The sequence below is a fragment of the Loxodonta africana genome, chromosome 10, assembly GCF_030014295.1.
Source record: "Loxodonta africana isolate mLoxAfr1 chromosome 10, mLoxAfr1.hap2, whole genome shotgun sequence".
Lineage (NCBI taxonomy): Eukaryota > Metazoa > Chordata > Mammalia > Proboscidea > Elephantidae > Loxodonta > Loxodonta africana.
The window spans coordinates 74,988,404-75,001,618 of NC_087351.1; the positions used below are offsets into that span (position 1 = coordinate 74,988,404).

A 13,215-nucleotide genomic window follows, 5' to 3' on the forward strand; every position below is an offset into this window, starting at 1 on the left:
CACATGGCCATCCTTTCTGTGTCCCTGTCTTGGTGACTCTACTCCTCTTTTGTAAGGGTACCACTCACATTGGCTTAGAACCACCCTACTCCAGGATGACCTCGTGTTAACTGATAACATCTTCAAAGACCTTATTTCTAAACAAGATCACATCGCATTCCCATCTCTCTCTGGGGGTCCCAATTCAATCCCTGACACTCACAACCAGTCTTTTGAAAATGGCCATGAGAGATTTCATGACCTTCCCACTCTTGTGCTATTTATTTTGCTTCATCACTTAGCTCAGCAGACTATATCTTTTAAAAGAAAAGATAAATGATTGGTTTGTTTTATGAGCTAACATATCTTCAGGTGCATTTCTGCGGCCTTCATAGATGAATGAAAACCAGACAGTGCGGGTAAAACTTTCATGTCACAGTGTTTTTCCCTCAAAATTTTATACACACATATGCACACACACACAATCTCCTGATATTTTGTGTGGCAGCACAGAAATCTAAATCCAGTCTGAATTCTAATTATTTGTAGGCAACTTGTTTTTCTTGCAGAGATACAGCTTTCAATTACCCTTATATAGTTCAAAACTTTTGCCAAAATATGTCTACATATGTTTCTTTTTATTGGCTTTTCTCTAAAACACAGGAAACCTTATAGATCTTCATTTACAGGCCTTTCTTCAGTATAGAAAAATTTTCTCCTACCACGTAGCTCCTTGTCCTAGTCTTTACATGTTGGTTCTCCATTCCCTGCCTTCAAAATTTATCTCATCATTTTAAGCCTTTTAACCTGGTCTTCTATTTTGGGGATAGATTTGAGTTCTTAACATCCTTAACACAACTGACTTAATCTTCCACACTATCAGCAAAATTCCATTTTTTCTCTAATTAAAAGAATAAAAGTTAAGAATTTTAATTCTTCAATTGCTCTTGTCTTAGTTTCAATTATTCCTTTATCTCATCTTGTCTTGTTGTTATTTTTTAATTTCAAACTATTCTCTCCTTAGAATTTGCTCCTGCTTCCTAAAAGCTACAGCTTCTTGCACGTTTGAGTGTGCCAAATTTGCCATTAATTTTTATCCTGCAGTAACTGATTTTCAGAGATATGTTTTCTCCTTAAGTGTTCCAGAATTTACACTTATTCTGCATCTATAATAGCTCATCACAGGCCCCATGTTGGATCTCGTTCTCCCTCCTCACCCTTCAATAATACAAAATCTCATCAGACTCCATGTTTGTTGAAGGCAAAGTGAAGGTTCTGTTTTGGTCCCACTCTGTCCATTGAGAATGGTAGATAAATACTCCTCACAGATCTATAGATAGAAGATTGAAAGGTACCACGCCCTTTCAGATTCTCCGTTTTTAGGAGGTTTTCCCTAGTACATTCCTGCTCTGCCGCAGCTATAGCTTTCTATTACCAACACTGCATAGCAACCGAAGTTGTTCGACTGATGGAATAGATGGAAAATTATAATACACAGCATGCACTGCCAGCTGGGTTTTTCCTTTCCATCCACTCCTTCCTTCTTCCCTTTTCCCTTTCCTACTTCCTTAGCACATTAATCCAAGGAATTTCACTTAAAAACAAAACAAAAAAAAATTGTATTACACTAGTCTTCCTCTACTCTCTTCCCTCGTGTTTCTGGGATTTTCAGTATCTACATGATCAGAGGAATATCTGCCTAACAGAGAACGAGGATCAGAAGTAGAGAAATAGTACTATGGCTTAGAGATCCTTCCCAAATTGCAGAGTATGTGGCTACCTGGGTTATTTTTGGAACAAGCCTTGTGTTTCGGGTGGCTAGAAGGACGTCAGTAGTATGTTGGGAGCATGGAGAGAATATTATGTATATGTTGTTGCTTCGGTAGGTTTCCCTCAATTCTCTCCTTCTGCTTTGTAACTGGAATAAATTTCTCCTTGATTTTCGCATTAGTTTGTCTATTAGTTTTCATATTAACGTGCTTAAGAGTTTTCATGGTTGTCTGTAAACAACTGGATATTAAGAATGAGAATTAAGAAAAGATTGCATGACAGACTGCAGGACATATGCCATTTTGAACCAAAACTCAAAACTCTAGGTTGTTAGTTACACTACTAAGAAATAATGTTATTTTGGTGAAATTCTTCTCAAAAACTTAATTAGAAAACCCTTCAGATAAATCCAAAATGAACTTGACTTAAACGGAATTCTTAACCGTGCCAAGACTCCAGTGAAAAACACTCTCAAAATAGTCCTCCTTTTGATAAAAATAAATATATAAATTGCCAAGGTTAAACATTGACATTCATAAATAAAGAATACAGTATAACATACTAATCAGTGCCTTGCACACGATAAGCACTAAATATTTGCTAAACAGGCTCAAAATGCTCCTAAGCATGAAAAAAACAGTAATTTGTCATAAATAAATATTAGAATAATTTTAGATTTACAGAAAAATTATTCAGATTGTAGAGAGTTCCCACATACCCAATACTCAGTTGGCCCTATTATTAACATTTTACATTAGTATGGGAAATTTGTCACAATGAATGACCCAATACTGATACACTATTATTAACTAAAGTCCACACTCTATTCAGATCACCTTAGTTTTTAACCTAGTGTCCTTTCTCTAGTCTAGGCTCCCATCTAAAATACTATATCACATTCAGTTGTCAGGTCTCCTTAGGCAGTTTCTCAAACTTTCCTTGTTTTTAATGACCTTGACCATTTTGAGGAGTATCAGTCAGGTATTTTATACAATGTTCTTCATTTGGGATTTGTTCAACCTTTTCTCATGATTAGACTAGAGTTATCGGTTTGGGGGGAAGAAGACCACAGAGGTAAAGTGCCATTCTTATCTCATTATATCAAGGGTATATATTCTTAATATGACTTATCATTCATGGATGCTGTTAACCTTGATCATCTGACTGAGGTTGTATCTATCAGGTTTCTCCAGGTTTCTTTGTCTCCAAAGCTACTCTTTTTTCCCTCTTTTCCTTCTGTACTCTTAGGAAGGAAGTCACCATGCACAATCCACACTTGAGTTGGGTGGGGCATATGCTCCACCTCTTTAAGGGGAGAGTGTTTACATAAATTATTTAGAATACTTCTACATATGAGATTTGTCTATTCTCCCTCATTTGCTTATTTAGTCAACATTTATTTATATCACTATCGACTTATGGATATTTATTTTACACAGTAAAACCCCCTGCAAAAGCTGAACCTGTGTAAGGCAGAAACCTGTCAGAGAAAGAAAACTCAAATATTTTCTACTAATAGCATGATAGAGAAGTGGTAAGACTGGACCCTGTCAAAGGCGGAAAACTTGTGAGGCCTGGAAAAACAAGGCAGTCTCATCAGGTTCCAGCTCTCACAGGTTTCACTCTACTTTGAGTTACAATACTATTTTATTTACTTTGTTGCTCAAATTTTTCCAGCCTAGACCCTTAGAGGAGCCCTGGTGGCCACTGGGAGCCCTTGCGGTCAGCTCATGGTCCCTTTGGCATACCCTATCTTGTCTGTGTATGTGTGTTCTTATAATTAGACAGTATTATAAGAAACCAAAATCTAGCTAGGTGTGCTTATTGCTACAGGGGTGCCATTGATCTTTGGCTCTGTTGAATAAGCAAGGAAGTAACTGTATGTGTACTAACCCATGTATATATACAGTTCTATAAATATTTCTGTATGTAACCATCTTTATCTATATTAAGCCAAACATGAATTCATACTGATGTTTCCAACTCTAATCTTTTACCATATGGATCATTCTAGCCCCTTCTCCTTATTTATCTCTAACCTCCCACTTCATCAGTGAGAATCCTGGCTCCCAGCAACAGCTATCCATTTACTTAATTGCTCCATTACAGTATACATGTATAGTGGATTCAAAACTGTTAACTCATATCTCAGTGGGGAAAAACTTTTCCAACTAGAGTACAGTGCTATACACATTTCCTTTTGCCTTTAGTCTTACAGATTTCACTCATCTGCAAAGTTATTTAGGTCAGCACCTTATAACCCCACCCTCTTCAGTAAGCTGTTTCATATACTCGTACTACAGTTATTTTGCCACACTCTGCATTCCCCTGGCCTCCGAAATATATACTTTTTTTTTTTTGCATACGTTAAGGTTCACTCTTTGTGCTATAAAGTTGTGTGGGTTTAAACAAATGCACCATTCCTGAATCATAAAGAACTGTTTCTCTGCCTTAAATAATACCTCTGTGCTTCACCTACTCAACCCTCCCTATCCCACCCCAAATTTCTGGCAACCATTGATCTGTTTATTGTCTCTATTGTTTTGCCTTGTCCAGAACGTCATACAAATGGAATCATACAGTCCTTTCACTCTAGTTTCTTTCACTTTGCAATATGCATTTAAGATTCCTCAGTCTTTGTGTGACTTGATAACTCCTTCCTTTTTACCACTAAATAGTTATTAGTACCACAGCTGGTTTATCCATTCATTCACCTACTGAAGCACATATTAGTTGCTTCCAATTTTTGGCAATTATGAATAAAGTTGCTATAAACATGTGTGCAAGGGTTTTTGTGTTGACCTAACTTTTCAGGTTAGCTTGGTAACTATCTAGGGGTATGAGTCCTAGATTGTATGATAAACCTATGTTTAGCTTTGTAAGAAGCTGCCAAAATATATTCCAAAGTAACTAGGTATACAATTTTGTCTTTTTTTAACACCAAAGAGGAAGACCTTCAATGAGATGGATTGACACAGTGGCTGCAAGAATGGGTTCAAACATATCAACGATTATGAGGATGGCACAGGACTGCGCAGTGTTTCATTCTGTTATACATAGGGTTGCTATGAGTTGGAACTGACTTAAGGGCACCTAACAAAGTAACAGCACCCACCAGTGAATGACAGTTACTGTTGTTCTGCATCACCATCAGCAATTGGTATTGTCAGGTTTTTTGTTTTTTATCATTTTAGCCATTCCAACAGGTGTATAATCTCACTGTTGTCTTAATTTGCATTTCCCAAATAATAAATGATGTTGAGCACCCTTTTATATGCTTAATTGCCTTGTACATCTTCTGTGAGGTGAAGTGTCTGTTCAGAAACACCTCCAATTTTTTGTCCAATTTTAATTAAGTTGTTTGTTTTCTCATTGTTAAGTTTTAAGAATCCTTCGCGTATTTTGGATGTAAGTCCATTATCAGATACATGTTTTGCAAATATTTTCTCAGTCTGTGGCTTGCATTTCCATTCTCTTAACAGGCTCTTTTGTGGAGCAGGGGTTCAGAAGTTTTTAATTTTAATAGAGTCCAGTTTACCTACTTTTCTTTCATGTATCATGCTTTTTGTGAGGTATCTAGAAACAGAACACCAAATCTAAGGTTACACAAATTTTCTCCTATGTTTTCTTTTAAGTTTTATAGTTTTGCATTTTTTATTTAAATCTATGATCCATTTTGAGTTCATTTTTGTGAAAAGTGTTATAAAAAAATTTTTATGTATCTAGTACAATTTTTTGCAATTAAAAAAAAAAAAAAAAGACATTGCCGTTGAGTCAATTCTGACTCATAGCAACCCTAAAGGACAGAGTAGACCTGCCCCATAGGGTTTCCAAGGAGCACCTGGTGGATTCGAACTGCTGACCTTTTGGTTAGCAGCCATAGCTCTTAAACACTATGCAAAAGACACCCAATTATTCTAGTGCTATCCGTTGAAAAGACTATCCTTTCTCCATTAAATTGCATTTGTACCTCTAAAAAAAAAAAATAGCTGACTATATTTGTATCGGTCTATTTCTGGGCTCAGTGTAGTGTTCCACTGGTCTATGTGTCTATTCTTTCACTAATGCCATGTCATCTTAACTACATAGCTTTGTAGTATCTTAAACTCAGGGAATGTGAGCCTAACTTTGTTCTTCTTCTTCAGCAGTGTTGACTATTCTAGGTCTTTTGCCTTTCTACGTAATTTTTAGAATTAGTTTGTCCATATCTCAAGAATAGCTATTTAAGACTGTGGTTGAGATTCTATTGAATCTATTGGTCAAGTTACAAACAATTGACATTTTAACAATATTGAGTCATCTAAAACCCTAGTGGTGTAGTATTTAAGAGCTACGGCTGCTAATGAAAAGGTCAGCAGTTCAAATCCACCAGGAGCTCCTTGGAAACCCTATGGGACAATTCTACTCTGTCCTATAGGGTCGCTATGACTAGGAATCGACTCAACAAGGGCAACGGGTTTGGTTTTGGTTTTTGGAATCCATGAACTCAGTATATTTCTCCAGTTACTTAAAACTTTGATTTATTTCATTAGTGTTTTATAATTTTCCATATGTGAATCCTGTGTATATTTTAAAGTTATACCGAAGTATATGATTTTCTTGGTGTTATTATAAATGATACTATTTTTCTCATTTCAAATTCCCATTCATTGCTGGTATATAGGAAAACTATTGACCTATTCTATGACCTTACTATACTCACTTATTAGTGTTAAGATTTTTATTTTTGTAGATTATTTGGGATTTCCTTTATAGAGAATCATGTCATCTGCAAATAAAGATAGTTTCATTTCTTCCTTTCCAGTCTGTATATATTTTCTTTCTTTTTCTTATTGCATGAGTTAGGACTTTCAGTATGATGTCGAATAGGAGTGGTTAGCACATTCCTGTGTTATTCCTGATCTTAGAGGGAAAGCATCCAATCTCCTACTATTAAGTATAATGTTAACTGTTGATTTTTTAGACGTTCCTTATCATGTTGAGGAAGTTCCACTCCAGTTCTAGTTCTGTGACAGTTTTTTTTTTGTTGTTGTTAATCATGATTGGGAGTTGGATTTTGTCAAATGCTTTCTCTACATCAATTAATATGATCATATGATTTTTCTTCCTTAGCCTGTTAATATGATGGATTATAATGAATGAGTTTTGAGTGTCGAACCAGCCTTGTATATGTGCAATAAATCCTTCTTGGTCATGGTGTGAATTCACCTTATATATTGCTGGATATGATTTTATTAAGAATTATTGTGTCTATATTCATGAGACATATTATTATTTCTATTTCTTATAGTATCTTTACCTGGTTTTGGTATCAGGATAATGCTGGCCTCTTAGAATGAGTTAGATGAGTTCCCTTTGCTTCTGTATTCTGAAGAGAATGTAGAGAATTGGTACTATTTCTTACATAAATGTTTGGTAGAATTCACTGGTGAAATCACCTGGACCCAGTGCTTTCTTTTTTTGGAAGTTTATTAATTATTGATTTAATTTTTTTAAATAGATAAATGGTTTTTCAGGTTAGGCAAATTATCTATTTCTCCTTGTGTGAGTTTTGATAAAGCATATCTTTCAAGGAATTGGTCCATTTTATCTAAGTTATCTGATTATGATATTCCTTTTTTATACTTTTAATATTCATGGTTATCAATAACGGTAACTCTCCTTAATTTCTAATATTGGTAATTTGTATCTTCTCTCTTTCTTCTTGCTTAGCTTAGCCTAGCTAGAGGTTTATCAATTTTATTGATCTTTTAAAGAGCTAGCCTTTGGCTTCACTGATTTTCTCTACTATTTTCCTGTTTTCAATTTCATTGATTTCTGCGCTAATCGTTATTTCTTTTCTTCTTCTTGCTTTAGATTGCTCTTCTTTTTTACTTTCCTAAGGCAGAAGCTTCAATTATTGCCTTGTATCATTTTGTAACATTCTTTCTTTCTAATAAATGCATGTCATGTTATAAATTTCCTTCTAAGAAATGTTTTTGTGGCACCTCACAAACTTTGATAAGTCATATGTTCATTTTCACTTAGTTCACAACATTATTTAATTTCCATTAAGGCTTCTTCTTTGACTCAGGAGTTATTTAGAAATATGTTGTTTAATTTCCAACAAATTTTTCATATATTTGGGGGATCTTCTAGTATTCTCTTTGTCGGTGATTTCTAGTTTAATTTCACTGTGGTCTGAGACCATACTTCGTTTGATTTCAAGTCTCTAAAATTTGTTAAGGTATATTTTATGGCTAGGTTGCGATTTATCTTGGTAAGTGTGTCATATGAACTTGAGAGAATGTGTATTTCACTGTCTTTGGATGGAGCACCATGAATTTTAAAACAAACAAAAGAACATTGAACCTAAATACTATCAGAAGACTATATTACTAACAAAAATAGCTTTTAAATTTATCCTAAATTTCCCAAGCACTGGGTCTACGTTTTCATGCTCATTGTGAAAAGGCAAAGGGACAAGTAGTATGGGTCCAAAAGTGAACACTATATTCTATCTTCCAGAAGATAACTGAATACACATCACATTTTTAGCAACATTCGCAAGCAAATTATTCCACATCATACTTTAAATGGTTTTCACATTGTAAGATTTCTCCTCTTGCAATTTGATGCTACCAGAAACTGAGCAAGTACATATTATATATGTGAATTCATATGCAAAGAATAAATCTAATGAAATGTTTTATATAGTTATGATTACAGTTGGAAAGACTACAACTTCTATGCCAGGTTTTTTGTGAAGTAAGAAAAGGCAACATTTGCCAAATGCAAAGAGGAAGGCATTTCATTTTTAGTCTCCTAAGAGATTATTAAAAATATTTCATAAAGACTAGTTCTATGGGTATTTGAAAGCCTCTATTAATATGACATCAGTTTCTAATCTAAACATAACTGGAGAGAATGAAATAAGAATAAATTAGATTTTAAAAAGGGTAAAAGTACGTGCCACTGATTATTGGTTTCTGTAGCAGTCTCCCTGTACACTACAGTCAAGAAAATTGGAGTCAAGATGTTTGAATTTTGCCAGCTGCTATCTCAGCAACAAAATTATCCTTTACATAATCCAGGATCATCTACCCAAGATAATTTCCTACCTACAACAGTCAAAGAAATAAAGGGCAAAAAGTAACTTGAAAATGTCAACTAATCAAACTCTAATCAACTCTTCTCTTAGAGACCAAAACCCATTGCTGTCAAGTCGATTCCTACTTATAGCGACCCTAAAGGACAGAGTAGAACTGCCCCATGGAGTTTCCAAGGAGCAGCTGGTGTGTTCCAACTGCTGACCTCACCCAAATTATCCCATAAGTTGTTATACTTTTTGTTTCTAACAAAAACAGCAAAAAGTGTTGAAACCTCCCTTTATATTGGTTCTAAGTTAACAACACTCTATGAAATTTCATTCTCCTATCTTAATTCCCCCTATTATATTTAAATTGTTTTTGTTGTCATGGAGTCAATTCCTATGGTACCCTGTGAGTAGAACTGCCCCATAGGGTTTCCAAGCTTGTAAATCTTTATGGAAGCAGACCATCCCAGCTTTCTGCTGAGGAGTGGCTGGTGAGTTTGAACTGCCAGCCTCTCTGTTAGCAGCAAGCACTTAACCACTGAGCCACCAGGGCTCCTTATATTATTACCTAACTACTCTTCCATCTTTGGAGCTCTGGTGGTGCAGTGGTTAAAAGCCTGGCTGCTAACCAAAAGGTCAGCAGTTTGAATCCAGCAGCCACTCCTTGGAAACAAATCTGCTCTGTCCTACAGGGTGGGTCGCTGTGAGTCGGAATATACTCCAGGGCATTGGGTTTGGTGTTTGGTTTGGTTTATTCCATCTTTGCTACTTTCATTCAAACAACGTGATGAAATAAAATGGATCTGGGTGATTACTAGTATGAATCTGAAGCAAATAAAGGGCCACAAAGTAAAATCATGTTTTTCAGTTCAACCGGTGAATTTTGTTAAAAAACGAAGATGATAATGATGACGACGTCTTTATGTGGCAGGCCCAGCTTAAGAGTAATTCCATTGAAAATTACCTTTTGTTGAATCATCCTCTATTGGCTGTTTAAACAATGTAATATCCTTGAAAGTGCACAGGAACAAGACCACCTTTTCATGTTCATTTCTTATTGGTGCAATTTGCATATAAAACCAAACAGGGGTTCCTGTAACAGACAAAAAGAAAAAGGACAATAGAATGTGATACAGCCTCAGAAATAGTTTGGCCTCTGTCTTTTCTTTCAGCTGCCAAGTGCTATGCCAGATAATTAGTACCAAAACAACAGTATTTTAATTGCTGCAAAAAATTTTTAAACCTCTAATTTTGTATCAACTATTGGTTGTTCAAAAATTGATAAACATAAATTTCAAGTCAAAATATCAAAATTCTAATGTAAAGCACAGGGTGTCATTTCAGCGTTATATACTCAGAATCTATTCTAGTACCTGGCAAACAAGGTTAAAAAAAAAAAAAAATTTTTTTTTTTTTATACTTACTGCATTCAATGATAACCAATTTGTTGTCATTGTTATTAAGTTGAAATAGTATTTCTTTTTAAAAAAAAAACCGCACCTCATCCAAAATTAAGCAAGATCTGGTTTTCTCTGGATTTCCTTTTTTTTTTTTTTTTTTTACTCCTTATGCCTTGATTTATTTTGACTTTCTGTCATCCTTCATTTAGTTTGACTTCCATGCTATGCTAGGTTTCATGGGAGCAAGTTTGGAAGTAGGCATAGGCGAAGAAAAACATTGTCTTGGTAAGTGAACAGAAGTTTTCTCCAGGATACAGCATTTAAACAAAATGCTAGGAGTGAGGTGGGAGATCACCAAGGGAATTATAAGCCTTGCCTAAGAGCTCTACAGAACCTGGTAAAATACATGGTGGAAATGATAGACATAGTCGGGGAGGGGTACTTGCAAAAAAGTTTCCTTTCTCAGAAGTAATTGAAGAACAGCAAGGAGGTTGTAAGCAGATACTTTTAAAGGAATTATTGGCATAAAAGAAATGCAGGAAAGTTGACTTTGTTTTCCACATTGTTGATGGCATTAGGTTGAAAGATATAAAGAGTCATAAGTAGGTTCCAACAGCTCAGCTGGAAATGACTGAGGACAGGCCAAAGAGTTTGAATGTTGAGAAGGAAGGAGTGTCATGGTGGGAAAAGAACAGCGAAGTTTGGAAAAACTTTCCTGTGTAAATGAGCCAAGAGCTGCCCACGTTATTTGCTTAAGGACGCAGGAAAGATAGAAGTAGACACGTAAGGAAGGGAGTGAATTTTTTCTTTCATCACATCTCACTTGTGTAGGTGGGAAGGCATTGAATGTAGAAATATAAGAAGGTCTTGGATCAACAAGATAAGTGAAAGTTCTCAGGGTAACAGAAGTTGGCACAGCCGTGAAGAGACAGCAGTTCCAAAGGGTGACAGAAAGAGCAGCTTTAGGTCTTATTTCAGCACCAAAGAGACCACAGAACAAAACAAGATTCCATTTAAGACACATATTGTACCTCTTGATTACATACCGTATTCATCAATGACTGAATAGATATTTCTCAGTTCAAGAAGTAAATAGTTAATAGAGGAGGTTTAGGAATGAGACAGATACGGATTCTAATCCTGACTCTGCTACTTATTAATGACCTGACACTGGGCAAATTACTTAACCTTTCTGAGCCTCAGTTTTGTCATCTGTATAATGGGGATAATAATAGTACCATATCTCACAAGTCCATTATAAGGATTAGTTAAAATGAATTAGCATAATAACCAGCTTACTGGGAGTATTTACTAACTGGCAGCTATGAGCAGTATTTTTATTGTTGTCTTAATAGCCCTGTCACAGTGGGATGCTGCTAATACTAGCAGAGACTCAGGAGCTCAAAGGCAATCTTGCTACTTGAATAACTCCAGCATCACTTTTAGGTCTGGGTCCCTAGACAAATGCTGCTCTCACCAGCTTTCTCTTTGACAGGCTTCCCAAGTATGACCTCTCTTATCTGCTACACTCATCTTACCATTTTGAGAGTACGTAGTTGTTTCCAATTAACTGCAACAGCCTGCCTGACACCCTGATAAATATTCCTCTTGGAGTAACATCTGAAATGCTGTCTCAATCACAAGGCTCTATCACTGGTAAGATGGCAGGCTCTATGGCTTCAACTGCATTCCCCTACATCACGGAAAAGAGAAGGTCATCAACACTTGATGCCTGATGTACACAGAGCCCTACCTAAAACTTCTGAAACAACTTTAAAGGAAAAAAAAAAAAAGATGTCCCTAGTCCTTGAGAGTCTCAGGCATTTTCACAAACCACTGCTTCCTATCTCTCTCACTCAAAGCATGAGGCTGGACTCTGTCATCTCGTCCTTCAAATAATGGCTCCTGCAGACACCAGAGGACACAGGGTTTCAAAGAATTCAAGGCTTAAGATTTGGATAGTCAGAAACTGACATGTCAAATAAGCTCCCTTTCTCAGAATTAGATGAAGATGGCAGCAAGGAAGTTGTAAGCAGATTTTTTTTTTTTTTTTTTGAGGAATTATTGGCTGTAAAAGAAATGTAAGAAAGCTGACTTTGAGTTCCACATTGTAAAATATCATATTTTCTCCAAGCCACACTGCAATGAAGCCCCTTCAAATATTCTACCTGAAAAACATAAATGTTTTTGCTAGGTTTGGGATTTGGGGAGTGAAATGTGCAGCTATTAAACAGTCTCTAGGTGAGAGTGAACAGACTTTTACTGGCTTCTTAAAAACCAAAGAAGCAGCACCTTCCTACCTGTGACCAAGAAAAAAAAAAATCACCTAATGTTACAGAGTCGTTACGAGTCAGAATTGACTCGACGGCAGTGGGTTTGGTCTGGTTTAATGCTACCACAAAGGAGAATTTGCCATTTATACTTGACCGCTGGACTCAAGAGGTCAGAGCATTAGAGAGAAGAATTTTCTGTGAGAATATCCAGCTCTGACACCCAGGTCCTTTGCAACCCCAAGGATATGGCCCTTTGCATAATGAGTGCAGGATGAGACAGGTACTGTGAAAACAATTGTACCATCTCCCAAAGAGGTTTGTTCTTGGTTTTCTTTTTCTTATTTTAAACAGTGTGTCCAGGAACTGTGAGTGATGGGCACAATTTTACACATCAACAGATGCAGCCGCTAGCAGATACATGACCTACGGCTGTTCCAACACAGTGAGCTTGTCAATGAAGGCAGAAGGGTCACAAACAAAGAGAAAAGGGCATTAAAAATAAGTAGTTTTCCAAGGTCTTTTAGAAACCTGCACAGAAAGAGATGATGTTAGACTTCGTGACTCTCTATGAAAACAGCAAGTTTTAAAATTCTGGCATACAGCCAGAGCACTGTCTTCAAAATTGCTTTCAGATACCATGGTAGATTTTTTCCCAAGCTGGGGCACAGGGTCAGACTTCCACTAGTAAGCTGAATATTTACCAGATGGTTGGTTTTAA

The 13,215-nt window shown here is 36.2% G+C and overlaps 1 protein-coding gene across 1 annotated transcript in view; it reads right to left on the reverse strand.

Moving 5' to 3' along the window:
- The window catches only part of KCNH5 (potassium voltage-gated channel subfamily H member 5), a 336,327-nt gene that overhangs the window by 286,017 nt on the left and 37,095 nt on the right, over positions 1–13,215 (reverse strand). Inside the window, exon 4 of the mRNA XM_003408696.4 lies at positions 9,789–9,917. Coding sequence (XP_003408744.1) covers positions 9,789–9,917 — 129 coding nt within the window. The remainder of the gene's footprint in view (positions 1–9,788; positions 9,918–13,215) is intronic.